The sequence below is a fragment of the Artibeus jamaicensis genome, unplaced genomic scaffold (assembly GCF_021234435.1).
Source record: "Artibeus jamaicensis isolate MK-2021 breed Jamaican fruit bat unplaced genomic scaffold, CSHL_Jam_final contig_3230, whole genome shotgun sequence".
Lineage (NCBI taxonomy): Eukaryota > Metazoa > Chordata > Mammalia > Chiroptera > Phyllostomidae > Artibeus > Artibeus jamaicensis.
Window position 1 is genome coordinate 2310582 of NW_026521764.1, and position 25253 is coordinate 2335834.

The following is a 25253-nucleotide window of genomic DNA, read 5'->3' on the forward strand; positions in this document are numbered from 1 at the left end:
AGTTGTTTCTATTTAATTTTTAATTTTTTTTTTGCTGGAGTATTTAAAAGTAAATCTTAAATGGCATGATATTTTATCCTAACTAGTTCATTATGCTTTAAAAGATAAAAAATTCTCATAACCACAAAGCCATTTTTACACCAAAAAATGAAATAATAATTTCTTACATTTTAATATAAATGATTAAAATACCCATGACTGGCTCTGGCTGGTGTAGCTCGGTGGATTGAGCACGGACCTGGGAACAAAATAACCACGGTTCCATTCCCAGTCAGGGCACATGCCTGGGTTGCAGGCCAGTTCCCTGCACAGGACGCATGAGAGGCAACCATATGCTGCTTTTTCTCTTCTCTCCTTCCCTTCTGCTCTAAATATAAATAAATAAAATCTTTAAAAAATTTCCATGATTGTCTAAAAAAAGTTTTTTTACCATGATTTTTTTCAAATTGGAATCCAAACAAGGTCCATGTAGTGAATTTGGTCTTTACAACCTACCTCTAAGATCTCTTATCATCGGGAGGAGGGCCCCATTTTCCTTTCTCTTACACTTTTTACTTCTTGAGGTAACCGGGTCAGTAGTCCTGTAGAATGTCTTAATTGCATCCTTGTGGTGTTTAATTTGCTTCTCCACCCCTTGTATTTCCTGTAGTCCAAAAGTTAGATCTTAACTCTAGAGTTTAAGTCTTTCTTAAACTCTTTCAAATTTTTGAAAAAGATTTTATTTATTTTCAGAGAGAGGGGAAGGAAAGGAGAAAAACATCCATTAATAGATCGGCGTGGCCTGAGCAGGAATGGAACCAGCAACTTTTTGCTTTGTGGGACTACATGGAACCCACGGAGCTACACCAGTCAAGACCTATTTCGAGCTTTTGACAAGCTCTGCGCTAGGTGATGTTACGGAGTTGATATTATTTCATTACCTCAAAAGTTACATAGTTTCAGACTGTCTCACACTTGGTAATGCTTGAATTGTTCAGGTAGTGACAGCCTGATTCCTTCGTCGTGTTCTCTGCGTCCACTGTACGGGAAGAATCTCACTCCCTCCTTGTAAGTCACTTCGCAAGGAGACCTGCTAAACTAGGGAGGGAGATTGGCAAGGTTTGTGGATGGCCGCGAGTAGCATCCCGTGTGACGCCGGATTGCGTTTGCAGACGGTGTGCATCCCGCGCCCGTTTGGGCCGCCGGGTGGTGGGCGCGCTCCCAGGCGGTAGGCGCGCTCCCAGGCGGTAGGCGCGTGCCTAGCGCCGTCCACGCGGTCTCCGGATGGCCAATCCGGAGGCGGGAAGGAGGGGGCGCGGCCTGTCTGGGCGGGCCGGCTGGGGTCCGCTGGCCTCGACGTCCACCGGCGTGCACCGCTGGCTCAGAGCGCGTCGCGCCCGAGCCTTTCCCTCCCCTGCGGGCCATGGAGCGGCTGACGTTGCCTCCCGGTGGCGCTGCGGCGGTGGACGACTACCTGGAGTACCGGCGGTAAGGCGGCGGCTCTGCCGAGCGATATCGCTCAGGGCAGGCCAGTCCCTGTTACGAGAGGAGCGCCGGCGGCGGGGGCAGCGGCTGCGGGGCGCTGGTCCACCGGGTCCCTGCAGTCCGTTCCCGCGCTGTTGGGGGAGGCTTACATTGAATTCGAGTTTCGTCTTTCTGGAACTAAATATTGTACTGAAACGCCATACCGTACTAATAAGTCTCTTCCGAGTCTGTTTACGAGGTCTCCCGCTCCTACTCCTTCCAAGAATTAGTAGTTACTAATTTATGCAAAGGTCCAGTTGTTTTTCCTAAACGGCCTTTGAAGAATTAAACATGGAATACTCGGGGCCTGTAAAAGTGAGCAGACATTCAGTTTGCATGTTAGTGTAGCGGAAGGGTGAGTCGTAAACTTCCAGACGATCCCAATCTCAAGCTGCTGGTTTTGGGAAAAAGACACCGACTGGTGGAGTTTCGGTGAGTCTGGAGCTAGTCCTCCCCGAAAGTAGCAACGCAGCTGCCCCTTTGGCCGCGACCAAATCTAGTGCACCTGCGGCGCGTTTTCTTTCTTCGGTCTCCCAAGGAAGGTTTTTGACGGTTGGGGAACTGGGCGAGTGGGAATTACTGGAGAGGAACAGGCCGGAGGATGCATTGTTTGGGGCAAAGTGTGTATAAACGGGAAGCGACGTAATAACTGTTCCCGCTGGGAAATTTGAGCAAGAGGGTTCGCTTGCATAAAAGTGGCAGCCTCAAATCACCTAAAGGTGTTCGGGCAAACGTGTTTTCTATCTGGCTGGATTTCCTTTGGCTGTCTCCTGGTGTAAATGGGTAATGCATAGAAATACCTGGGAATTCTGAGCCAGAAAAGTGAGGTTGCAGAGCTTGATGGGTCAGGGCTCACCGTGGGTTCATGTGGGTCCAGGTAACCCAGGAGTCCTGTGCTCAGAACAGCTTCCACACAGCCCTCACCCTGCACAGAGCTGGCTCCTTTAGCCTCCAAGTCCCCAGGGCTTTTCACTGGGACCAAGTTGCTGGGCCCTGACCTTAAATGATAACTTGTGTATTTAGATGTTTAGATATGTGGATTGTGGTCCTCCACAATCCACATAGACTCTTGCCTGGTCAGAAAATAGTAGGGCGTGGTGGAAAATTATTTTTGCAAACATGAAGAACCGGAACAATGCCATTTAAAAGTTAGAGCCTGCTAGTCAAAGTGTAGCAATCAGGGACCAGCTGTGCAGCAGCATCTGGGAACTTATTAGAAATGCAAACTCTCAGGCCCACTCTAGACGGTTAATCTTGAATCTGCATTTGGACTAGATCACTTGAAGACCGTGTAAATACAATAAAGTCAGAGCTGCACTGGGTTAGAACTTAGATATAAGTGATCTCTTTCTTTGAAGACTTGATTTTAAGATTTTTTCAGTACCTGTAGGTATACTTCTTGGTATCAAAGTGAAATGGCTTAAAAATTATCTCAGAATTAGATGCCCCCCTTTTACTATTGTGTATCTAAATTATTTAAGGAAGAAGGCTGTGATGGCTTCCTAGCTTCTGAATTGGTTTTATTTATCTACCTCAGCTAAAGGCTTGAAAGTATGGGGAAAAGTGTGGATAGCACAAAAAATTTTGTAGCATTCTGCAAACAACACTTTTCATGACTTTTTTTTATTGTTTTTTTTTAATTTTTTTATTTTTATTGATTATGCCATTACATTTGCTCTATTCCCCCCTCCCTTCCCCTCCACCCTGCATACCCCTCCCCCACCATTTCCCCCTTTAGTTCATGAACATGTGTCTCAATTTCTTTAGATTCTGTATTTCCCCTACTATTCTTACCCTCCCCCTATGTATTTTCTATCTACTGTCTATGCTACTTATTTTCTGTACCTTCTCCCCCTCTTCCCCTCCTCCCACTCCCCTATTGCTAACCCTCCCTGAGATCTTCATTTCTATGGTTCTGCTCCTGATCTAGCTATCCTCTTAGTTTGCTTTTGTTTTAGGTGTGGTTCTTAATAACTGTGAGTTTGCTGTCCTTTCACTGTTCATCTTTTTTATCTTCTTTTTCTTAGGTAAGTCCCTTTAACATTTCATATAATAAGGGCTTGGTGATGATGAACTCCTTGAATTTGGTCTTATCTGAGAAGCACTTTATCTGTCCTTCCATTCTAAATGAAAGTTTTGCTGGGTAGAGCAATCTTGGTTGTAGATCTTTGGTTTTCATGACTTGGAATACCTCTCTCCAGCCCCTTCTTGCCTGTAAGGTCTCTTTTGAGAAATCAGCTGACAGTCTGATGGGAACTCCTTTGTAGGTGACTGTCCCCTTAGCTCTTGCTGCTTCTAGGATTCTCTCCTTCATTTTAATCTTGGCTAATGTAATTATGATGTGCCTTGGTGTGTTCCTTCTTGAGTCCAACTTCTTTGGGACTCTCTGAGCTTCCTGGATTTCTCGGAAGTCTATTTCCTTTGCCATCTTGGGGAAATTCTCCTTTATTATTTGTTCAAATAATTTTTCAACTGGTGGTTGTGCCTTTCCCCCTCTGGTACCCCTATAATTCGGATGTTGGAACGTTTAAAGATGTCCTGGAGGTTCCTAATCTTCTCCTCATTTTTCTGAATTCTTATTTCTTCATTCCTTTCTGTTTGATCATTTTTTTCTTCCGTCTGGTTCTCTCCCTTGATTTGAGTCCCAATTTTCTTTCCATTACTATTGGAATCTTTTGTATCCCCATTCATTTCAATTAATTTAGCTTCCATATGTTTCTCTAATTTGTGGCTAAAGTCAACCAGTTCTGTAAGGATCCTTATAACCAGTGTTTTGAACTGTGCATCTGAAAGACTGGCTATTTCTTCATCACTTAGGTCTATCGGTTCTGGGGCTCTGAGTTGTCCTAGAGCCATTTTTGGTCTGTTCGTGCTGTTAAGTGAGCGGAGCGAAGCCTTAGTTGTTTACCAGGACGGGGCGACCCAGGTCGCTGGTTTGTGACGCTGTGTGTGGGGGCGGGGTCAGAGAGGGAGCAATGGCGTTCCTCTCCGCTAGCCCAGCACTTCCAGTCACTCTGCACGCCTGGGGTTTATCCGATTGGAATTGCGCGAGCCTGCTGCCCCACGCCGGCTTCCCTTCTCACTGGCTTCTCTGCACCAAATGCGCGCGACCGACCGACCGCCGCGCCTCTTCCCTTGTGCGCTCCGGCACCCAGCTGTCTGGCGATCAGTGCCCTCGGTTGCCTGCGCGCCGGGCACTGCCCCGGGAATTTTTTCTTGCTAACCTGCTCCGCTGCTGGCCTCGCTCCTCGGACCGGTCCAGCCGAGTATCTAGTTGTCCTTTGGACTCCGTATTGTCGATTTTCCGTGTGGCTTGGTTGTGACTGCTGTTAAAAATAGTTGTTCTTAGATTTGGTTGTGCACAGAGGCGAGGTGGATCCTCCATCTACGTCTCCATCTTGGCGGAAGTCAACACTTTTCATGACTTTTAAAAGGGGATATATTCAAGGAGAAATTTCTTCAATTTTGAACAAATACTTTAATTGTGGTTCCTTTTCCTTCATGGAGACCAACTCTCAATTTCCTAAGAAATTAAGAAATATCGGTGACTTATTTTTTTCTCGTAAAATTTGGAGGTCTGACTTCTGGAATTGAACAGTGATGCACCAGATTACTCAGCAACAGGTGTGGGTTTGAGCTAGTGCAGGTCCCAGGGCGGTTGTGGGTCCCACATTGAATTCGTGGCCAGGGTTTAGGGTCAGGTGTGGATGTTAGTCGTATTGTCTTCTGCACTGATTTTGGGGGGGGGAATGTTAGTATTTTTAAAGGAGAAAAACGTTAGAATTTTTAGCAGTTTAGGCTCCAGCTTTTAATGAGAAGAATGAGCATGTTTGCTTTAGAATCAAAGGAGAAATTGAGGTGAGTATATGGCAGTTCTCCTGTGGCAAACCTTAATCAGTAAAGTCAGATTTTATGACTTCATTGACTTTCTTATTTATTATCCTCTTTTATATGGGCAGCAAAAGCTTCATTATCATTGTATGTAGTTTTGTTATTAACACAAACCTAAAGTAAAAATTTAGAGCCATAGCAGCCTTTCCTTTGACTCTATAAGTATGGTTTAATTTTAGAGTGCAATATTTTTAACCTGGAAAATAAATAATCAAGGCTTAAGAGAAGTATTTCTTTGCTGTAGAATTGTGGGTGAGGACGATGGTGGGAAACTTTTTACTCCTGAAGAATATGAAGAATACAAAAGAAAAGTTTTACCTATGCGTCTACAGAACAGATTGTTTGTGAGCTGGAGGTCACCAACTGGAATAGACTGTAAACTTGTGGGCCCGGAGACTCTGTGTTTTTGTACACACAGGTAAGATGTTTTATTGCTAAGTTTTCTGGTGATCAGAGAATGTAAAACTGTAGGAGAGCATATCTTCCTTCTATAAATAATATTACTTGTGATGATTGAGGAGCATTTAAAATAGGCCTTGATATTTTGCACTAGAAATGATCCAAAATGTTTTTGCTATAATTAAAACATTCTATTATTTCCTATTGGAACTCATTACAGTCCAATACCTTAAGTATCTCTTCTCTTGCCATTGGTTAAAAGGATATTGGTGCCCCTGCGGCTTTGCCAGGGTCTCTCAGTTAGGCTGGGAACAGGGTCTGCCTCTCCCACCGCTGGACAAGGTGGTCAAAGGCGGGTCAGACTGCAGAACTGCTTCAGTCGACTCACACCAGGTTCTCAATCTACAAAAAGAAGCATTTCTCCTCAATTTTTCTAATCTTGCTTTATTCTTCAGGAAATGTGTCCATACCTTTCTTAAAACAAATAAAAATACTAAGCACACAGCTTTTTATTACGTACGACCCATTTCCAAGAAAAGCACATGGAGCAAAGGAAATATATGAGGCCCCAATCCTTGTTTTTCATTCTTTTATTTAAAAATATTGATTTTAGCAAGAGAGAGGAGAAACATCGATTTGTTCTTCCACTTATGCATTCACTGGTTGATTCTTGTATGTGCCTGACTGAGGATTGAATCTGCAGTGTATCAGGTCGAGGCTCTAACCCAGGGGTCCCCAACCTCTGGGTGGCAGCTGGGTACTGGTCTGGGCCTGTTAGGAACCGGGCTGCACAGCAGGAGGTGAGCTTGAATGTAATGTACTTCAGTCATCCGGAAACCATCCCCCACCCCGTCCATGGAAAACTTGTCTTCCACAAAACCAGTCCCCAGTGCTAAAAAGGGTGGGGACTGCTGCTCTAACCATTGGCGCCCCCGAGCCAGGAGGCCTCAGTCCTCGGTGCCTGTTGCCCATACCTGAGATTTGCATCTGGCAGTGTTCGCTGTGTTCTGCTTTAAATTTTACGGCTATCACAGGTCACAGCTGTAAAGCTAAAAAGGACAAAGCTGCTTCATGGAAAAGTCCCTGAATCTATAGAGAACAAATTTAACTTTCTGTTCCAAAGCAACCGTGAAGGAGAACCCGCCCTGTTGTGATAGTTTTTGGGCTTCTTTCATGAGACACTCTTTGTATAGTTGCTGTTTACAGACCTGCTGTTTGCCAAAGTTTGTTAGGCAGTTGCTAGGATGAGTAATGTTTTATATAGATTGACTTGAAGTTTATTTAGCAACTCCACCTAAAAACACTGTGGAGGGAAGGAGAAAGAGTTATACTATATTTTTCAGAATTCATTCACTGTTATCAGTGAATGAAAGATATTAGTGTATTAGTTACATCGGCACTTTCAGAATAAAATTGTGTTAGTTTCCATTTTATTCTTGTATAAATTTAATGCCCGTCTCTTACCTGTGTATGCTTATATAACATAGAATTAACCTTTCAAATGGACCCAACTGAAGTTTGATGAGAAAATTCTTCAGTACTGGTCAGTCAGTGAACTCTCTGTACACAGTTTTTCCCCCATGTTATAAAAGTGAAGGATTATTATTAGGAAGATGAGGATTATATAGAAAAGTAGAAAGATTCACCACCCAAAGCTAGCTGCTGTTAATACATTATACTACTTTCATGTAATTTTTTGTTTACAAAGTTTGTTTAGTTAATTATGTGTGCATATAAATATTGAACCAGTTCTTCATGGCAGGACCACGGAAATGTGTTTCCACACGATAGGTAGTAATCATGAGCAAGATCTCTACTACTGCCTGCTACTGAGTTAGTCCACTGTGCGCTCCCAGAGGTGTGAGGGTGTCTCGGGGGTGTTCCAGCTGGAGGGGCAGGTTAGGGAAAGGGCAGACTGCAGTTCTGGCTCTTTCCCTTGCTTCAACCAACTCTGCTTTTATCCATTGTATTTTATTTTTTAAAAGATTTTATTTATTTTTAAAGAGAGGGGAAGAGAGGGAGCAAGAAAGAGCAAAACATCAATGTGTGGTCACCTCTTGTGTGCTGCACCGGGGGTCCAGCCTGCAACCCAGGCATGTGCCCTGACTGGGAATCAAACCAGCCACCCTTTGGTTCTCAGGCCAGCGCTCAATCTACTGAGCTACACCAGCTGGGGCATATTCATTTTATATTGTATATTATGGTTTTGTAAAAGATCTTATTTGAAGAAATAGGTTTCACTGATGCAAAGTTTGAAAAACGTTGTCTTGGAATTTACTTAACCATTCCCTTGTTATTAGTATGGGGGGGAGGGTGTGCGTGTGTACATATGTATGGGTGTGTGTGTATATTTTGGGGGGGCAGTTGTAAGTACTGTTGCTAATACTATCTTTATTCATGATATACAAAGCTCTATACATGGAATTGTTTTCTTAGGGTACATTTTAAAAAGTAAACTGTCTGGGTTAAAGGATGGATGGATCTATTTAAGTTTCCTTAAAACATTAAATGGGGTTGGTTCTTTTGTAGCACTTGGCTGCATTGTGAATTGTGCATAGTTGTAAGAAAGCTTTGGCTCTCTTTGCTAAGTGAAAAATGGTATCTTATTATTTTAGCTTATTTTTCAGATTTTGAGAATAATAAATTTGATAGTATTTTACTGAGTATCACCATATGAGATGGAAGGGAATAGTCTATTTAAGAAAATTACTTTGTGTTTTGGCCCTGGCTGGTGTAGCTCAGTGGATTGAGCGTGGGCCTGTGAACCACATGATCGTGGTTCAATTCCCAGTCAGGGCACATGCCTGGGTTGCAGGCTGGTTCCCTGCAGGCCAGTTCCCAGCAGGGGACACACAAAAGGCAACCATACATTGATGTCTCTCTCCCTCTCCCCTTCCCCTCTAAAGATAAATAAATAAAATCTAAAAAAAAAAAAAAAAGAAAATTACTTTGTGTTTTAAAAGAGAGCTTTGGCTTTTAAAAATGTCGATAATTTATTTTGAAGTTACAGGTTAAAAATTAAATTATATTAAAATAACTTATACTAACATGTTTATTGAACTTATTTCAGTTTTAAATAGCAAACCTGTAAAAATAAATTTAAGTAGTGTACCTTAATACAAAGCATTTTAATAAAGAGCTTATTCCATCCTCTTAGGTTGTGCTTCCATGTTAAAGAATCTGCAGTGGTATGTATTTTAAGAAGATTATATGATATTTCTTCGTACATTGCTGTAATAACTAAAAATAAAAATCTAAGAGTCAAGATTTTTCCTGACCAAAACAACATAGCTGCCAGAAATACTGCAGTTAGGGGAGTTTGTTTTCATGTGACTAACAAGAACAATGAAACAAAAATAAAATAAAAAAGAATCATTTTGCATTTAACAGAATAGGAATAGTAGTTTTGGGCATTTCTTGCATTGTTTTTATTTCTTCCCTTCGATTTATTTTTCTAGGTATAAACAACATAAAACTGACTTTGAAACAATTCCACAGCAGCGCCCCATCAGTCTGCCTTGCCGAGTGGCCAGCTGCCGGTGCAGGGCTTACAGCTACGTCCCCATGAATGGTGCGCAGCCCGTTCGCTGCAGGTGCAAGCACTTTGCAGATCAGCACAGTGTGGCGCCTGGCTTTACCTGCACTGCCTGTGAGTTACTTGATTACAAACACACCAACAGAATGTTTGTATTTATTAAATACTTAATGTGTCTTTGTGCAAGTTTTATTCAGCTGGCGAGTCAAAATGAAACACCTAAGAAGAATTTGGTGGGTAGCTTGCTCTAGAATTTTATTTTTGTGGTAAAATTCCATTTTTTTTGTATGCTTTACAGTCATAAACCCTAATCTCATGTAATTCAAATCAGTCAAATAGATTTTAAATAATCACTAGATGTGATTTGATTAAAATTTTTGAATAATGGGAGTTTTATCAACTAAATTCTTTTACAGGGTTTAAAAAAGTTTCTCACCTAGGGACATTTTCTCATTGCTTTTGGAGGGAGGAAGAGAGAGAAAGAAACATCGATGCAAGAGAGAGGCATTGACTGGCTGCCTCCAAATGCGCCTGGACTGGGCCAGGGACAACCCCGTAATCCAGGCATATGCTCTGATCCAAAATCGAACCTACAACCTTTTTGTTATGGGATGGTGCTCCAGCCAACTGAGCCACACTGGCCAGGGCCTTTTACAGGTTTTTAAAGAGGATTTTATAAGTAGAAAAATTTACAATTTGCTGGTATGTTATTATGTTTGTTATTGCTTAGAAATTAACCCCTGGACCCCGCCAAGTCCACGGGAAAAAAAAAACCAAACCCAAAACAGTGATTTTCAAACTTTTTCATCTCATGCATGCATTAATTAATTATTAAAATTCTTTCTGATAAAAAAGAATAGGTCTACTTTTGCTTCATTCACCCTGGTTGGCTATTTTTGTGTTGGCTGTTGTCATTTTTTTTTTGTTTAATAATCCAAAGGAAAAGAGGTCGGTGCCCCTGACTAAATAATTAGGTATTGCATGTTTTAAAAATTCTTGTGGCACACCAGTATACCTACCAGTCATGCTGGTTGAAAAATCACTGGCTTAAAACATACTTGTAGGTTCATGGGAAAAGCAAAATGTAGCATGATCATTTTCACATTTGGTATGCGACAGCAGCCTTATCTCAATGCCTGTCCCCAAATCCCAGTCCCCATCCCATGTGCCTTTTCACTTGGTCATCCTTTTTAAAAATTTAATTAGAAAAAAAAATCTCTTGAAATAGGCTATTAGTTTAGTATTTATTTTCAGGAGATAATTATTCCAGTTTTTTTTGTAGTAGCTTGAATAGAAATCTTATGATGAGATATTATAAAGCATTTTTAATGACATGGTAGGAATAAATGTGTTTCATTGGCTAAGTATGGAAGTAGTTGGATAAAACTTATTTTGTGCCTTGGTTCCCATACATATTTGTCCGAAGTATGAGTGTGTGAAGACTTTATTAATGGTGTATTCTGGCCTTCTTCTCAATATGGCTCTTTTTTTGGTATCTAACAAGTTTATTAAGATATTATTCACATATCATACAACTCACAAATTTCTAGGGTACAGTTTAATAATTTTTAATATATTCACAAAGTTATGCAACCATCACCACAATACATCGTAGAATGTGTTTTTCACCTCAAAAAGAAACTCCATGTCCAGTAGCCATCATTTCTTATTCCTCTTGCCCCCGGCCCCAGTCCTGGGCCACCAATAATCTACTTTCTGTCTCTATGGATTTTCCTTCTCTAGACACGGCAAGTAAATGGAATCATAGAATATATGGTCTGTTGTGATTATCTTTTTTAGCATGTTTTTATGATTCATCCAAGTTATAGCATCTATCAGTACTTCTCTCCTTTTTATTGTTAAACAATATTCTGTTGCATCCTTTCTTTGTCTACTGGTTGGCCTTCCAGTATGGCTTTTATGGAGAATTGATCCATAGGGAGGTATCAAAATTATCTCTTTCCCTCGTCCTGGCCACTGGTTGTCCCCACCATACTTGCTTTTAACTCAGTATTTGAGGAGCAAGCCTCCATTTCCTGGTTCTCCAGTATTCGGCCCACTTTCTTTTAGTCCTCACTGCTTTTTTTAAAAAAAATTTAAATTTATTGATCTTAGAGGGGGAGGGAGGGAGGAGCAGAGAGAGGGACAGAAACATTGATGTGAGAGAGAAACATCATGTGCTTCTTGCACATTCCCCTATCCAGACCAAACCTGCAAACCAGGCATGTGCTCTGAACAGAGGTCAAACCTGTGACCTTTTGGTTTATGGGCTAATGGTCAACCAACTGAGCCACATTGGCCAGGGCAGTCCTCATTGGTTTTTCCAATATCTTCTTCCTTGCTACTATTCATTACTGCTTTAGAATCTTCTAGAAATAAGAGCAGTGGCTAGGAGGGAGTTCAAGGTCTGGAGGTAACAGTTATAGGGGTTAGAGGATAGCATGTGGGGGATCCAGATTCAGGTGATTTTGGCCAAGCTGAGCACTTTTAGGGCAGGGAGCTTTTAGTACCTATGTTTAAAAACTTTTAATTTCTTTTACACCTTGATTCAGGTTCCAAGTGTTCAGGATTCCATAGCTGCTTCACTTGTGCTTGTGGTCAGCCTGCCTATGCCCATGACACAGTAGTGGAAACTAAGCAAGAAAGACTGGCTCAAGGGAAACCAGTGGGGCGAGATGTTCCTTACGTGGCAATGGGAGGATTGACTGGCTTCAGCTCGCTGGCAGAAGGCTACATGCGGTTGGATGACAGTGGGATTGGTAAGTGATGATGCGGAAACGTGAGCTGGTCACAGTGTTTTTATGTGTGTTAACAATTGTGAAGAGTCATGCTCGTTTAGCACTTTATAGTCTTCATTTTTTCCCAGAAAACATTCTCTTATTTGATTTTTATTTTTGAAAAAAGGTTTAACTGCCGCTATACAATAGGTGGTCATTAGAGAAAATCTAGAAATCACAAGAAAAGAGATCATTCCCTTCCCTTCCCCACCCAATTTCAGTCCATACCACATTGTTTGTAGTAGCTGAATAATATTTCCTTTATTTGGTATCACCCTGTTGTATACAATTTTTGCCATTATAAGGACCTCATTTTGGAAACATAGGCTATGTCCATGTGTTATGTACATGCATGTGTATGCATGTAACCACATCTGTAATACATGCTTACGTGCATAGATGTGTGTGCACACGTGTATGTACACACACATCTGCTTGCATATATAAGTTTTAAGCAATAATAGGGAAAAGTTTAATTGGACATATCTCAAATCATTGAATGTAACCGTATTCTGAGTTAAGTGGGATTAGGGAGAAGAATATGGTTTTTATTTACTTTAAATACTTCTGTGTGTGGACTTTTTTTCTTGCAAGCATGTTTAAAATTTTTTTATTTCAAAAATTACGTAAATATAAATGAATATTTTCTTACTATAAAAGGTTCAAACCATGGAAAGGAAGTGCATGGCCCCTTTGAACATTGTCTTTACCCCAGGTTCTTTTCCAGAGGGCAGTTTGCTGTGGTCAGTTTGTAATAAACTTTCCTTTTTGGCATACATTTTTATACGTATTACTTTTATGTAATATATGTACTCTCTATGCAATATATTACTTATATGTTTATGTGTGTATATATAAGGCATATATGTATATATGTGTACTTTTTTAACCTAGAAAAAGTTTAGTGCTTTATTATTGTTATTTTTTCAAAAAGTCTATTATGTCAGGACACACAAGTCTACTCAATCCTTTTATAAACATAAAAAAAATATTCTATTTATTAATTTTAGAGAATGGGCAAGGGAGGGAGAAAGGGAGAGAAACATCGATGTGTGAGAGAAACATTGACAGGTTGCCTCTTGCATGTGCTTCAGCTGGGAATCAGCCTGCAACCCAGGCATGTGCCCTGACAGGGAGTCACATCTATGACCCTTCACTCCGTGGGAGATACCCAGCCAACTGAGCCACCCCAGTTAGGGCTACATAATTCTTTTTAACCACTGCATACTATTCCACACTGTAGATATATCAGTTTCTCTAAACCATTTCCTTGTTCCCGGTGTTTAGATTGCTTTCTCTTTTTTTGCCTTATAAACAATCCTGCCAAAAATATCCTTGAACTTGCTTCCTTCTATATCACACAAATTTGACTCTAAGGTAAATATAGAGAAGTAGGGTTTTGGGGTTGAAGTGTGTGATATGTGAAATTTTAATATATTCTGTCAAATTACATTTAAAAATGCTTTACTTGTTAACTCTTCATCTAGTAATGTTTTAATTTGCCCATTTCCTCACATTTATGCTGATCATTGATATCATTAAGCATAATTTTTACCAGCTTCATATGTGATAATGTTATTGTTTCAGTTTAATTTCCCTGGTTATTAGTGGGATGAAAATCTTCTCATATGTATTGGCCATTTCACTTTCTGTGCATTGTCTGTTCATATAGTATGTTCATTTTTGTATTTATCTTTTCTCATTGATTTATAAAAAGTCTTACATATTGTTATTTTTTTCCAATCTGTCATTTGTCTTTTAGTAATTTCTTTTTTTTTACAGTTTTTAAATTTTGGAGGCAGGACTTCTCTGCTCCAATTTTATAAACATGTTCTTCATTTTACTTTAATATGTAATTATTTTGTGTTTATGTTTTGGTTTTTTAGACATCTGAAATTTATTTTTTGTGTAAATGTAAAATGTTGTGTAACTTCAGTTTTTGTCCAAATTGATGGCAAGTTATCTTTCTCAAATAATTTGAAACTATATTTTATCATGCTTTCTATTTCATTCCATTGGCTGATTTTTCTGTCCTGTGCCAATAATACCTATTTTTGTTATTCTTCATGGTATGTTTTGATATTTGGTATTCCTCCTGTTTGTGTTTTTTTTCCAAGATTGCCTCGATATATTCATGCTTCTCTTCTAACTAATTTTACAAGTAGCTTGTTAAATTCCATAAATAAATCCTTTTTCAGTATTTATGGGTGCATGTCTCTATTAGGTACAGAAAAGGTTACAGAAAACCCAATCACCAGCAGCAAAAAATAATGAATGCTAATGATGTTGATGATGCTGGAGTTCCAACCTCTTTACATCTGTTACCTCATATAGTCCTCACAGCAACTCTGGTTGGGCACTATTATTAATCCTGTTTTACATATGAGGAAACTCAGCAGAGGAGTAAACATCTTGTTCAGTGTTGTTCAGCTAGCAAGTGGAAGGGTCGGGGTCAGCCCAGGTCCTGCCTAGCGTCTCACTCCGCCCTGTGCAGCTGCCTCATTGTTTTCATTGCTACAGCTTCATAAGCAATCGGTATTCATGAATTCATACTAGTGTTTCAGTGTTTTCCTGACCTGTTCTTACCTTTTCGTTCTTTTAGAACTCTGGCATCATTTTTGAAAACATTGTATTACTACAAAAACATTCTTATTTTAGTTGTTATCACACTGAATAATGTTGGAAGAATTGATATTTTAAAATATTGAGTCTCTTCATTTATTTGTCTTCTATGTAGCTCAGTAGAACTCGGAAGTTATCTTCATAAGAGTCTAGCATGGTTCTTCATTCTGTCTATAGATATTTCATCTTCTTTTTTTAAAAAATATTTTATTTATTTTTAGAGAGAGGGGAAGGGAAGGAGAAAGAGGGAAAGAAACATCAGTGTTGCCTCTCGCACATCCCCAACCAGGGACGCGGCCTACAACCCAGGCATGTGCGCTGAGTGGGAATTGAACCGTGACCCTTTGGTTCATAGGCCCTCGCTCAATCTACTGGGCCCCACCAGCCAGGTCATCTTTTTTTATAGCTGCCATACATGAGCTCTTTTACTTCCTTTATATTCTCTAGCTGATTATTGTTTGTTTATAAAAAAATCAAATTTTTATGCTGCTTTTTGTTACTAGCAGCATAAAACATACTTAATTATTACTGTACTTAGAGTTTTAAATAAATGTTTAGTTGATTTTGCAGATAATGATATTTTTGCCTCTTTCTTTCCAATATTTATTACTCTTACTCTTGACTAACCAAAATGGCTGCTATTTTCAGAACAATGCTAAATAATAGTGGTTGTAGCTGACATCTTTGCCCTTTTTGACTTTCTCATTTAAGCATCCTTACAAGGGGAGAAAACCTGCCTCTTTCGGCCCTTGAGGAAAGGTGGGGCGACGAAGGGCGAGAGTGAGGAGAGGAAGCATTAAATGTTTTGTCTTGATTTCGGAGGTTGGGGAGCCTGAGGTAGAGGGACAGCTGCTCTGTTAACCGGGTAGTGTCCTGGACAGAGAGGGTCCCCTGCTGGAATTTGGTTCCTTTATGCTGCAGAGGGATCCAGAATTCCCAGCTCTTAACTGAGCTGTGAGGCAGTGGGCTTGCCACGGTGTCTGTCCTATCAAGGGGCAAGGGTTACCCCAGAACAGAGCTAGAGAGGGGTCTCCTGGGCCCTGGGGGATTCAGTGGAGGAAGTGGCAGGCATTGAGGGACCTGTACTCTGGTCAGTCAGTGTGAGGCTGTGACAGGGTGCAGCCAAGAGGGGAGCCCCAAAAAGGGATTTGGAATGGGGTCCAGAACTCAAGGTATCCAGGAAATATTAAGATGTCCTCACCCCTTCCCTTCACAGGTGTGAGTTGGGGAAGGGACAAATGGAGCAGGGCCATTGAGAGCTGTTTTGCATAGCAACAGTTTCCCAGATAACCTCTAGAATGGTCATTTAACATATCTATAACCTTTAACTGGTTTCATAGGTTTGTTAAATAGCTGTGGCTATGCTCTGAGCCAGGGGGATGGAAGTGACTTCCACCCAAGATGTAATTGGGGGGCAGGTTCCCTGAGTTACAGCGCCTGCTTGAGAGCTTGGAGATGATTGGCTCCACGCCATGGGGCCATACCTGTTCAGACTCACAGTGGCAGCCCAGTAAACTTGGAATAATACAGGAATGCTGGCAAGTGTAGCCAATTGTAGGAGGAGTCGGAAATGGGGATACAGAGGAGGACTGGTGTGGGGATTTAAAACCCAGATGTGGCAGCCATGTGAAGGGGAATACCACGCGGCTTTGCCAGAGTGGGGACCTCTGCAGCCATGTGAGAAGAGAAAGGAGAGGGAACCACGTGGTTCCCTTACCACAGGCAAAGTCTTATCACCCTTATTCCTGGCAAAGTCTCTCCTTCTTCCCAGGCCACTCGGCCAAAGAGAGCACCCTAAAGCTGCACAGTCCTCTTCTACCAGAGCTGCAGAGGTCTGCTCTTTGGCCAAAACTACATGGTTCTTTCCTTCACATTACTGTGGAGAGGGTAGGGTCACCACTCTGCCAGAAGCGAGTGGCGATTCTCTGAAAAGCCGCATGGTGCTTCTCTCTACCCGCAGCTGCAGGGTCCCCACTCTGTCCAAAAGCTGCGTGGTTCCCTTACCACTTAGGTGAGCCTTGAGCATTTGTGATCTGTAGTGCACTCAGCAACCAGAGGACAGCACAGGGACCCAGCTGGACTGAGCTCCCCTCCTAGGTTCCCGGCCATGTGAGAAAGGACAGGGGAGGGGGGGGAGGGGTCTGAAAGAAGGAGCGGTTGCCTCACACTGTTTGCATTATAAGAAAGGATGAACTTTAGAACCCAGTAGGACTGAAAGTTTATTTTCTTTCCCTCTGTGTGGAGGATGTGGGGAGGTGGTGGTTTGTGAAGAAGATAGAGCACTTACAAACACATTTTCTCTGCACTTCATTCCTTTTGGTTCAAAAGTCAATTATTCAGCAGTTGGTCTTTGTAGTTTGTAGTCGTGGATGTTCCCTCATTTCATTGAAGAAGGTCTCTTTATTTTTCATACTTTGTTTTTAGTTGTTTTCCCAGTGAGGAATAAATATACACTTATTTTTGCCCTCTTAACCTAGAGCTTCTTTTATCAGGAATGTCTTGTTTTTGATAGTGTTTTATGACTATGCTAATAATGTTCTGTATTCTTTGCTAACACATGATTATGTGAACACATGACACATGATTACAATTGTGCATGTATTCTTTTTTCTTTAAAAAAGGTTTCTGAAAAATACTTTTACCCATTTTCTTTCACTTTATATGACTGGTAAAAATCTAAATAAAACTTTCCTTTTTACAGAAAGGATTTTTCTAATGATTCTGATGAGTTTCTATTTTATTGCACATTTGAAATAACTTCTTCATATCCTAACAAATATAGATTTAACTTTCACTCTTCATGTATTTTATTACCAGGTGCACCTTCAGCTGAATTTTTAGACTCTCCAGGTGTGACCTTGGACCACCCATTTCTAAAAGCATTTCAAGCGTCAACTAGTTCTTCTCCAGAAACACAAGCAGATGGTAATGAAATGAAATGGAGAAATATGTTTGGAGGTAGAAAATAAGAATATAGATTGATTCATTGATGGCCCTTGTTTTTCCCAGTATTGCCACAATTTAATTATCATCTTATGAGTATTTTATATTGGCCAGGCAGTGAGAAACAGCAAGAAACCTTACTTTTTATTGGAAAAAATTGCTAAGTCTGAGAATTATGAGGATTCAGTTAATATACTAATAGGAAGTTTTAAAACCTTATTTTAGTACGTTATTGCTTTGATGTCTGGATGAGAGCCCTTTAGTGGGTCGGTGGCCTTGATCCTTGAGGCTCTCCTGAAGGGGATGTGATCCAGTGATAATTGTAGGTTAGCAAGGTTTGGCCATTTACTAATTACACATTTAGAGGACTTCCGCCAAGATGGAGGTTTAGGTGGATGTGCCGTGCCTCCTCACACATTTAAAGTCAATAGTATTGCGTTTTCTTCCTTGAAAGCAAGAATAAAAACATAGAAAAAGGAATTTGTATGATTTATTAGATATTTAATATTTAAAAATATTTTAAAATGAGAATGTCCTTTGATTTATTTGTATTTTCGTACAACCTTTTCCTGTCCCCTGCTTTCTCCACAAGAGATTTTTTAGGGCTGCCACTGACAAAACAACACACAGTGAAGTGTGATGAAATGGGGAAAGAAGACCAAAACCAAGAAAATGGATATAATTCTGTCCATGTTCCAGGTGGTTGTAATTGCTGCGTTAGGCTTCGGTTTTGGCCGAGTGTAGTGGCAGCCAGGGCACAAAGGAAGAGGTGATCAGTTTACTACTGTTCATTATTAGAGACGAGGGAACATGGATTCCTCTGTGCTAACGGAAGTTACACCAGTGCTGGGTAACAGCTGTAGTTTTTATTTATTTATTTATTTATTTAAAAAAATCTTTATTGTATTTTTTTCCATTAGTATTTAGTCCCCTTACACCCCCCGCCCCCACAGTCACTACACTCCATGGTGACACTCCATGCCCATGAGTCCTCCTTCCATTTTATCTTTTTTCCACACACACAAAGTGCTGGGGTTTTAGAGGCGCTTGCACAGTGATCCTCAATGATGTAGTGGCCCGAGGTCCCTCGAAACTGTATTTCAGCAAATGCAGCTCATCTCTAATAGTCACCTTTGATAAAAGTGGTAATATGCCACGTTGCCAGATAAATGAAATTTTTTCATTGAAATGCAGCTCAATGAAGGTGATCCTGCAAGAGGCTTTGCCCAGATGGTTGGTGCAATGTGATTCAGGGACCAGCCCCGAGTTTCAGATGCATGGTTAGGTAGCATATGTTCTAAGCAATTTTTCTTATTTCCCTCAACAAGGCTTCTGTTAGAGAGTTGACAGAGTTACATGATTTTTGTGTTGCTCATTGAGGGTAAATTCATGTGCTTAAAAAACAAGACCAGGTGTTCAGGTTGATTGTCTATTTTGGATACGAAGGGACCCAACCCGAACATTCACCTGAAATGAAGGTGAACTTTTCCCTGGAACTATGCTCTTGGTGTACCTATAACTAAAGCCAGATTTTTTTTTTTCCTGAGGCAATGTAAAATTTCTTTTAGCATGTAAAGTAGTGCTTGATTATTTTTTTAATTTTTAAAAAAGATTTTATTTATTTATTTATTGTTAGAGAGGGGAAGGAAGAGAGATAGAGAGGGAGAGAAGCATCAATGTGTGTTTGCATTTTGCATACCCCCCACTGGGGAGCTGGCCCACAACCCAGGCCTGTGCCCTAGATGGAGAATTGAACTGGCGACTCTTTGATTTGCAGGCTGGCACTCAATCCACTGAGCCACACCAGCCAGGGCTAGTTTAAAAAAATGAATACCATGGAAAATGGTTAAATTATTTTAGTTTTGAAGAATTTCAAAGCAGACAGAATCATCATCATGGTTGCCTGCACAGCCTGTGTTAGTCTGTTCAGGAGCCTATAACAAAATGCCATGGGCTGAGTGGGTTACAATCAACAGAAATTTATTTCTTACAGTTCTGGAGGCGGAGAGGTCTGAGATCAAGGCACTGGCCAGGTTGTGTCCTAAGACCCTCTTTCTGATTACAGCCGCGCTGTCCCATTGTGTCTTCACATGGTGGGAGGCCTGAGGGATCTCTGTGGGGTCTCCTTTAGAAGAACACTCACTCCGTTCAGGAGGGCTCCCTCCTCATGACCTAAGTAGCTCCCAAAGGCCCCACCTCTTAACACAGTGGGCATTGGGATTTCAGTGTATGAAATTTTGGGAGGACATTCAGACCATAGCACTTCTATAATTCCTTCTGTAATTATATTCTTTCTGTATTATCTGTTATAATGGTACATGCATTTCTAGGTTAGCTATGAAGTGTAAGATATAATTAAACAAAGCTAAGTGTACTCTTCTATGAAATGGCTACGTTGTTATTCAGTATGAACCAGTTGAATATTTGCAGAATGTTTGACAATGAAAATTACTTTTGTCTTATGATGCTCAGCTTTCTAAAAACAGAATTAGGTGGTAGGATCAATTCTCCATTTACACCATTTCAGGTTTGAAAAATAAAAATATTATCACTAGGTGGAGAAGTTTTCTTTCATTTTTTATTTCAGGAAAATTTATAATTTTAGAAACAGATTACTTAGAATTTTTCTCCCTTTTATTAGTAGGTACAAGTAGTCAAGTTTCTTCTTTAAGGAGACCTGAAGAGGATGATATGGCTTTTTTTGAACGACGATATCAGGAAAGGGTAAGTCTGTGGAGACGTCTGTTTACATTGAGTTACTTGTCACAAAGACACTGTGGGACGATTATATATCGGTTGGAGATTGTCATTAAAAATAATTTATGAAGTCTTATAGCCGGTGTTAGACCTTGGGGCTTATTTATAATTATTTAGAGAGAAAGAGGACTAATAAATAATATGATAATACACTGGTTAATTTATGGAGGTCATTAAGATTGACTAAATATACAAATACAATGGTTAGTAATAACCATCAGCAGATTTGTAAATGATATATATCATTTCATAATTCATAACACGTTGAATTCATAATACGTAGGAGTTCTTTTTAGAAACTTCTAGGTATATTCATACCAAAGTTAAATTACTCAATAGACTTCAAGTAAGAGAACACTAACCATAAATGCATTTTAACACTTTCTAGGGCTCAGTGACTGCAGTACTGAAGTGCCCCCAGATTTCAGTAATGATAATGTTTAGCAGCTCTCCACCACACTCTGTCTCCTTGGGGATATGTGTAGTATTTTATTCTTCTTTGTATTTTCACCAGAACGAAGTGCAGTGCCTTGTATATAGTATGTTTTCAATAAATACTTATGGGAAAAAATAAACGGATATAATTGAGGTTGCTCTCATACATGTTATTTCCTCACATTTGATGTGTTTCATACAGTGCTCGTATTTGAGAGTTTTGTTTTTGTTTATAGTTGATGAAACGTTGTTGGCTTAATAAAGCATGGGGGATGTTATGCAGCACATTCCCCAAAGTGCTTTCTTTGGGATTATTTTGTAGTTGGTTTGTGGGCATTTGTTATCTTTCCAACTAGATAAAAAGTTCCACGAAAGAAAAGATACTCTTGTCACTTTTTGTCATGTCCTCTACAACTCTTACACAAGAGCTTGTTGAGTCACTGAAGGTTGGAAAAAGGAGACCGACCGTTAAATAAATTCACCACCTAAGAGCAGAGGAAGTGAGTAGGGGCAGAGACTGGCTTGGTGTTTGTGATGAAGAATTTTGAAGTAGAGGGGAGAGTCCTCATGTGATTTAAGGCAGAGCTAGAAAATAGAACTTTCTGCAGTGACATGTTGTAGCCATGACTCTGTAAGTCTAAATTAAACAAATTAAATTTTATTTCCTCAGTCATGCTAGCCACATCCAGGGGCTCAGTAGCCACAAATGGGTAGTGGCTGCCTTATTGGACAGTGTAGAATGCTGTTGTGGAAAATTCTGGTCTAAGGGAAAGAAGTGGTGGTAGGATCACTGGAAGCTGAGATGGTCAGAGTGAGAACAGAAAAGGCTGTTTTTGCAACATCATTAAGGATAAACTTTTAATTAAATCAATCTCTGTTCTTAGAACACACATGGTCACAGCTGAATTTCAGTTTTTCCTCATAGGCTTACGAGGGACAGGGTTCTAGAACTTCTTCCTCCCCTCCTCTGGAAGCCCAGGTAGTGTTGAGTGCCTTGAAAACATGCCAATGGAATTTGCTTGTGGGAAGATAATGGAGGGAGTTCTTATCTGTGGCTGTTTTAGAGGATACACCTGGCCCACTCGGATTGCTAATTATAACCAGACCTAGAATTTATGGATTTACGAGATGTAGTTTATAATTCTCTGCCGTGTGTGATTTATGGGTTTATGAGATATAGCGTACAAGCTCTCTAGCCGGGTGATTAACAGAGTATAAAAACTAAGAAGCTCACACCTAAACAACTGAGCTGGCATGTACCATACACATTGCTAGTACCCTTCGGTTACTCCCAAACCAGGACGTACACCACTGAGGGAAACGGTGTGATAAGGAAATGGAATCTGTTGGGTTCTGAGCCTTTACAAAGTGATGTTTTGCTAGTACAGACATACCCCGGAGGGAGATATTGTGAGTTTGGTTTTCCAGACCACCACAAGAAAGTGAGTATTGCAGTAAAGTGAGTAGTACTCTTTTTGCTGGTGGAGGTCTTGCCTTTTGTAAAAAATGCCAGACCTGTGAAGTGCAATAAAACCAGGTGTGCCTGCATTTCAAGTGAGCAAACTCTTCCCTGACTTTTGTTTGTTCAGCATCTTTGTCCTTTTTTGATGTTGCTGTAAGTTTAGTACTTGGTCTTAAATGAGAGGGGAAAGGAGACTAGCATTTGTTTAGTGCTTATTAAGTATGTTAATCTTTATAGACATGATCTTATTTATACCTTTAGAACAACCTTGGGATATACCTATTACTATGACTTTTTTTTTTACACACGAGAAAATTGTTGGTTAAATAATTTGCCTCAGATAGTTAATAAATGATAGAGGTAGGGTTCAAATACTCTTCTCTCTGACTCCAATGCCTATAATCTTTGCCTTTGAATAGAGTGTACTTTGGGGGTCCCTTAGACGACCTGTTGACTGATAAAGTATGCAAGAGTGATATGAGTGAATGATTTCTTTTTTTCATTTAAAGAAGATTTTATTTATTTACTTTTAGAGAGAGGGGAGGGGGAGGGAGGGAAAAAGAGAGGGAGAGAAACATCAGTGTGTGGTGACCTCTCATGCAACCCTTACTGGGGACCTGGCCTGCAACCCAGGCATGTGCCCTGACTGGGAATCAAACCAGTGACCCTTTGACCAGGAATTGAACTGGCAACCCTTTGGTTTGCAGCCTTTGGTTTGCAGCCTTTGGTTTGCAGGCCAGCACTCAATTCACTGAGCCACACCAGCCAGGGCGAGTGTATGATTTCTAAATGAGATTCTCAATCAACTCAAAGAGGAGAGAGAAGAAAAAATGGGGATGAGACAGAGATGAGAGTCATACAATTTTATGATTAGGAAGTTATTTATGATTTGATGGAATCAGTGTGGCTTTACCAGGGCCTGTCTGCTTTCTTGATGTTATTCCTGTCACCTCAGAGGGCAGGAGGCCCTGCCTCCGCCTTCCATGCCCCACGTTTTCTGTGCCTTTCTCTTGTGGGGTAAGGCGGTGGTGCTGCCTCTGGGACGTGGTATGTGAGAGTGTGAGCAGTAGTGAGAGGCAAGGTGGGTTTATGTTTTCTGTTTGTATTTCTCTTGCTGTTCTCTCCCCCACCCCCCCATGGAAAAGGTTATGTGCTTCTAAAAGATCATAAGGCTGCTGCTTAGGGTGTGCAACTTTCTTTGCTGCAGTTACAGTGGAGGACACACTTCAGGAAGGTAACTATAGAAACCAGAATTATAGGAAACTACCTTTACAGCAGACACATTCCAGAGATAATCCGGCTGGTTTAGGTGTATTCTGTAATCCTGTAAGTGAATGTGCTTGGGCTGATGTGAGGTTAGGAATTTCAGCTTAAAAAAAAAATTAGTGGCAATTAAAATTATTTTTATTCACTTTCTCCAAAGATTCATTATATATTATTTTTAGTAACATGCTTCTGTAAAGTTGAATTCAAGCCATGGAATAAAAATGCAATTAGGTTCTTTCAACTCTCAGATTTCAGCTTTAGTGTTTAGCAGCCTAATAACTGCTAAGTCAGTGTGAAGTGGTATGGCAAATAAAACACGAATTCAGATGAGGTGCGGGCAACCTTTGTTTCTTTAGACTATTTTACAGTTTTATTATATCACTGTATTTTAAATTTACAGCTAAAAATGGAAAAGGCTGCTAAGCATGCAGGAAAAGCACCATTGCCATCAAGCACAAAACCTACATGAAGACTACTGAGGAAATTACAGCCGTCATCCAAAGATATCTTTCTAGTGTTTATTTACATGTAATAATATAGTGTATTTTCTCTCAACTTATTTACTTCTTTAGTGTACAAAAATGTCCTTTTGGATGTTTCCTTAATTTAAATGGGATATACCTTATATTTTATCAAAATTCATGATTTACCACTTTGTATATACTTTTTTCTCTCTCCTAACAAATGAGGTTATTTCCATATTAATCAAAAGTACAGTAAATATCCTTGGTCTGTCATAATTTAACTTTTCCCAAGCTATCTAAAAATTTTTAAATGTTATTGATGTTTTTGAATAGATATATAAGGGCTGCTGTTTTATTCAAAGAAGTTAAAATTCTTATTTTTTTATATTTTAAACTTTGTAATGTTGATTTGTTTTTAAATAAAAACTTTAAAAATTATATCATTTTCTCATGGTGTCTGCGGATTTTTAAGGTGTTTGTTAACTTGCCTTGCATGCAGCTGTACTAACACCTCTCGTGTGCCACTTCTGACCCTCTCGGCCCTGCCCCACCCTCCAGGACTGCTGTGAAATGCTCCAGACAGGATCTGACAGCTTCACGTGGAAGCATTTGACGAAGCATTTGACGGCACTCTGTATTGGGCCAGTGTCATTAATCTCTAGGGATCCTCTGACATTGTGGCTTGGGATGCCCACTGGAACCCCTCCGCATCATACATGAATAACATATGTGGGGGTGTTAATGACCCTGGGACCACCCTTGACTAATGGCAGGTGGAAGCCAATATACTCCCCCTTCTCTCTCCTGGGAAGACAATTCTGAGATGCCTTTCACAGATTTCCTCGGTCACCCAAAATAGTGGCCAACGTCATCATCTGTCCTTATTGTAGCTTTCTCTTTTTCCCTTTTCCACTCCCTGATGGTTCTGTGGAGAAGAGACCGTTCCATGGTGTGACTGCTGCTGGACACACAAGCTGGACCTGGGCCACAACAGAGACTGCTTCTCGTAAACCCTCTCAGAATCATGATCATTATGTCTGATCATAATGGAAGCTTTTCTTACCTAAACCAGTACCTCTCTGGTATGTCATGGCCTGCTGGTTCCGGGGACAGGTTGTTGTCCTGACCTGGACATTGTTCTTGCACCAGGGACCAATCACATACCAGGACCCCCTTCCATTCTGCCCTTCTCTATGTAA

At 40.4% G+C, this 25253-nt stretch overlaps 1 protein-coding gene across 1 annotated transcript; it reads left to right on the forward strand.

The window, feature by feature from the left end:
- The first annotated feature begins 1303 nt into the window (after positions 1 to 1303).
- FAM221A (family with sequence similarity 221 member A) lies at positions 1304 to 24392 on the forward strand. Its single transcript, XM_037136297.2, has 7 exons — positions 1304 to 1467; positions 5639 to 5812; positions 9252 to 9442; positions 11881 to 12087; positions 17545 to 17652; positions 20312 to 20394; positions 23991 to 24392. Exons 1-7 carry the CDS (start codon positions 1403 to 1405, stop codon positions 24057 to 24059), a joined length of 897 nt encoding a protein of 298 aa, XP_036992192.2. The 5' UTR covers positions 1304 to 1402; the 3' UTR covers positions 24060 to 24392.
- Positions 24393 to 25253: the final 861 nt, after the last annotated feature.

What these genes read in the sequence shown, in the direction of transcription:
- FAM221A (XM_037136297.2), top strand. Translation starts at nt 1,403, where the DNA reads ATGGAGCGGCTGACGTTGCCTCCCGGTGGCGCTGCGGCGGTGGACGAC. An exon ending in GTTGGATGACAGTGGGATTG is followed by an intron (nt 12,088 to 17,544) that starts GTAAGTGATGAT and finishes TTTTATTACCAG; the next exon opens with GTGCACCTTCAGCTGAATTT. An exon ending in TCCAGAAACACAAGCAGATG is followed by an intron (nt 17,653 to 20,311) that starts GTAATGAAATGA and finishes CCCTTTTATTAG; the next exon opens with TAGGTACAAGTAGTCAAGTT.